Raw genomic sequence first — 4,063 nt, forward strand, 5'->3', positions numbered from 1 at the left:
CATGCACTACCACACCCGGCTGATTTTTTGATTTATTGTAGAGATGAGTTCTCGCCAAGTTGCTCAGGCGGGTCTCAAACCCGCGAGCTCAGGCAATCCACTCACCTCAGCCTCCCAAAGGCGCGGGATTACAGGCTGAGCCACCGAGCCCGGCTTATTCTTGGCTATTTTTATGTCATTTCTCTCCTAGAAGCTCTTTGGAATTAGTTTGTTAAATTTCATGAAAACTGCACTCTGATTTTGTTTGGGATTGCATGGAGTTTATAAATTAATTTGACAACTTTGTACATTGAGCTTTCTTTTTTTCTTTTTTTTTTTTCTTTTTTGAGCTGGAGTCTCACTCTGTCACCCAGACTGGAGTGCAGTGACCGCTCCCGGCCACCAAAGCCTCGACCTGCTGGGCTCCGGAGATCCTTCCGTCTCAGCCTTCCAAGTAGCTGGAACTACAGGCGCGCGCTACCACACTCAGCTAATTTTTTGATTTATTGTAGAGATGAGGTCTCACCAAGTTGCCCAGGTGGGTCTCGAACCCGCGGGCTCAGGCAATCCACTCATCTCAGCCTCCCAAACCGCGAGATTACAGGTTGAGCCACCGAACCCGGCTGCATTGAGTTTTCTTATCCAGGAATGTAGATGTATGCCTCTTTAATTAGTCAGGGTCTCTCTGCTCCTTAAGAGTCACATGCAATTGACTGGAACCTACAGTCCATATCTTGTGGTCCAAAGCCTTCCCTAAGGTTTGGTTGTCTTGGGTATCTTGGTTGGCTCCAGCTTTGAGCTTTACTTATCACTGAATTGTTCAGTTTATAACCTTAAATGTGGTAAGACGTACTTTCCAAAGATGATTGCATCAATACATATTTCAAATGTAACACTGACACTTGTTCATCAAGAAATGGGTATCTGGTTTGGGTTCGGGGGCTCAAGCCTGTAATCCCAGCACTTTGGGAGACCAGGCAAGAGGATTGACCGAACCCAGGGGTTCAAGACCAGCCTGGGAAACTTGGTGAGACCTCGTCTCTACCATATATCAAAAAATTAGCCGGGCATGGTAGCACGCGCCTGTAGTTCCGGCTACTTGGAAGGCTGAGGTGGAAGGATCGCCAGAGCCCAGCGTCGACACTGGAGTGGCCGAGAGCATACAACTGTACTCCAGCCTGGGCAACAGAGTGAGACTCTGACTCAAAAAAAAAAAAAAAAAGAAATGCCCTCGAACCTGGGCAGACCTTTGTATATTGCCTCAACCAAAAGAATTTGGTGAAAGTGGCACTATCTGACTTCCAGGATAGGCCCTAAGTGGCAGTTCTCTTCATCCAGGTGCTCTTCTTTTCCCTCTGAGCTGCTATGGAGGTTGCTCGGCTATCAAAGTCATGATGTTGGAGAGACCCTTTGGAAAGCCCGCAAAGAGATAAAGGAGAAAACTGTCCAAGAAATTCTAACTCTTCCAGCCCCAGCTGTTGAAGGCTTCCCAGGTCACACATCAGGCATGGAAGTGAAGAAACCCTCTAACAACTCCAGCCACAGACACCATCTGACTGTAGCCTCATGACAGACCTTGAGCTAGAACCAGCCAGCAGAGACACTCCTAAATTCCTGATCCAAGATATGACTTTAAGTCACTAAATTTTGGGGTGGTTTTTGATGCTGCAATAGATAATTAATACACCAATGTGTGCTGTCCAAATGTGAGGATAAATCCCTTTTCATTAATTTCCACACGAAAAGAAACTTACACGTGGTCTTTGTGTGTTTAGCCCACAAGAGATGAAGAGATAAATGAAATAAAACCAGCAACTTAAAATTGAATTTGGACATTCCAACTCTTAAAATTCCTTTACAAGATGGATTTGAGGCTTCCCCCCATCTCTGTGTTCAGTGGCCCTACGATTAAACCTCTTTTTATGCTGCAAAACACAAAACAACAAAAAGAAAAACCTTTACACAGGCTGGGCACGGTGACTCAAGCCTGTAATCCCAGCACTTTAGGAGGCCAAGGTGAAGGAATTGCCTGAGCCACGGGTTCGAGAACAGGCCGGGCAACTTGGTGAGACCTCATCTCTAGATAAATCAGAAATTAGCTGGGTATGGTAGCGCCCACCTGTGGTTCCAGCTACTTGGAAGGCTGAGGCAGAAGGATCACCTGAGCCCAGTAGGTTGAGGCTGCAGTGGTCATGAGCATGCCACTGCACTCCAGCTTAGGTGATGGGGTGAGACTCCAACTCAGAAGAAATTTTTTTTCTTTACACATTTACTCCACCCACTGCAGGCAATGCCCACTATCCCTCCATCCCTCTCTTACCTCTTCCTCCTTTCATCTTACCTTCTGTAGACTCCAAATTTTTCCTCACCCTGTTAGGCAGAGCAATTAAATTCTCTCAAGACCTTTCTCCCAAACTCATCTCCAGGACAATCATTCAAAGTCCAGACCCTCCGCTAACCTGCCTGGTGGAGTTGGACTTTTGTGGGCTCCTTGACCATTTTAGCTGGTCCGCTTGTGGCCAGTTTTGCCTGGTAAATAGAGTAAATCATAATGAAAGCTAAAATGTATCAAGCACCTACTAGGTACTGGTGCCAGGTAAAGCACTTCACATACATCAATACAATCTTCACGAAAGCCCATTTTTTCTTTTTTGAGTTGGAGTCTCACTCTGTCGCCTAGACTGGAGTGCGGTGGCTGCTCCGGGCCACTGCAGCCTCGACCCACTGAGCTCCAGTGATTCTTCCGCCTCAGCCTTCCAAGTAGCTGGAACTACAGGCGTGTGCTACCACACCCGGCTAGTTTTTGATTTATTGTAGAGATGAGATCTCGCCAAGTTGCCCAGGCGGGTCTCAAACCCGAGGGCTCAGGCAATCCACTCACCTCAGCCTCCCAAAGTGAGGGATTACAGGCTGAGCCACCGAGCCCGGCTATAAATGCCCTTTTAATATAGGGAAATTAGACCAGGCGCAGTGGCTCATGCCTGTCATCCCAGCACTCTGGGAGGCCAAGGCAGGAGGATTACTTGAGCCCAGGAGTTCGAGACCAGCCTGGGCAACAGCAAGACCTCGTCTCTACAATAACTTAAAAAAAAAAAAAAAAAAAATAGCCAAGAGTTGTGGTGTGAGCCTATGGTCCCAGCTACTTGGAAGGCTGAGGCAGAAGAATCACCTGAGCCCAGGAGGTCGATGCTGTGATGGTGCCGCTGGACTACAGCCTGGGTGATAGAGTGAGACTCTGAAAGAAGAAAAAAAAGGATAGGGAAATTATCCCTATTTTATAGATGAGGAAGCAGACTTCATATAGCTTTAAATGCCTGTGGTCATATCTATAGTTATGACGGAGTCGGATTCCAAAACACTTTACCTATGGTGCTCAAGTGAGTGGGTGGGAAAGAAGGATCCGTGGAGACAAGCTATTCTGGACGGGGCGGGGTGGGGGGGGCGCTTTAGAAGCTCTGGTAAATATGGCGGTGATTGTTTCCATGAATATGGTGGTGATCGCTGAAGAAGTGGAGTGAGAAGGCGCAATGCTAGAGACTCCTGTACCTAATGCAGATGCAGAGAAGAAAAGGCAACGGAGGAAGAAGAAAGGTGGACGGCAGAAGCTTGGACAGGGAAGACTTCAAGGACAGAATGGCCAAGGGCAGTGGAGGTGCCAACAGCCTTCGGCCTCGGAGGCTGAAGAAGGGCTGGACTTCACTGGCGAACTCCAGGAGCGCGATCTTCTGGTTGGGACAGAGGCTGGGAAGTGAGGACGTGTAAAGGTGGCTGCAGACAACTCAGAGGGACGAGGCAGATGGAGTAACCCCGAGACGACTGATCCAGGAAGGACTCTGGTGTGTTTTAATGTGGAAGAGGCCTGATTGTACACGGAGAGGAGGGAACCAGTGGTGAGAGAAGCAGGGTCAGAGCCTGTGAGAGGTCTGCAGAGCCGGCGGCCTGCTCGGCCTGGGTCTTAGAGGGGGAGGACTGACCCGAGCAGAGGTGGCTGAGGACGTGGGCTGGGTGACCGGGCGCGGGCCAGGGGGAAGGTGCTGGGCTCTGGGGGTCAGGCCGGACGGGCACTTCGGACAACCCTCTGCCT

At 49.1% G+C, this 4,063-nt stretch overlaps 1 protein-coding gene across 1 annotated transcript in view; it reads left to right on the forward strand.

Moving 5' to 3' along the window:
* The first annotated feature begins 3,506 nt into the window (after positions 1–3,506).
* Positions 3,507–4,063, forward strand: part of COL9A2 (collagen type IX alpha 2 chain) — a 15,591-nt gene continuing 15,034 nt past the window's right edge. The window contains exon 1 of the mRNA XM_021716252.1: positions 3,507–3,707. Within this exon, the coding sequence (XP_021571927.1) occupies positions 3,507–3,707 (201 nt within the window). The remainder of the gene's footprint in view (positions 3,708–4,063) is intronic.

The sequence above is a fragment of the Carlito syrichta genome, unplaced genomic scaffold, assembly GCF_000164805.1.
Source record: "Carlito syrichta isolate Samal-C Ts95f unplaced genomic scaffold, Tarsius_syrichta-2.0.1 Scaffold308579, whole genome shotgun sequence".
Classification (NCBI taxonomy): domain Eukaryota; kingdom Metazoa; phylum Chordata; class Mammalia; order Primates; family Tarsiidae; genus Carlito; species Carlito syrichta.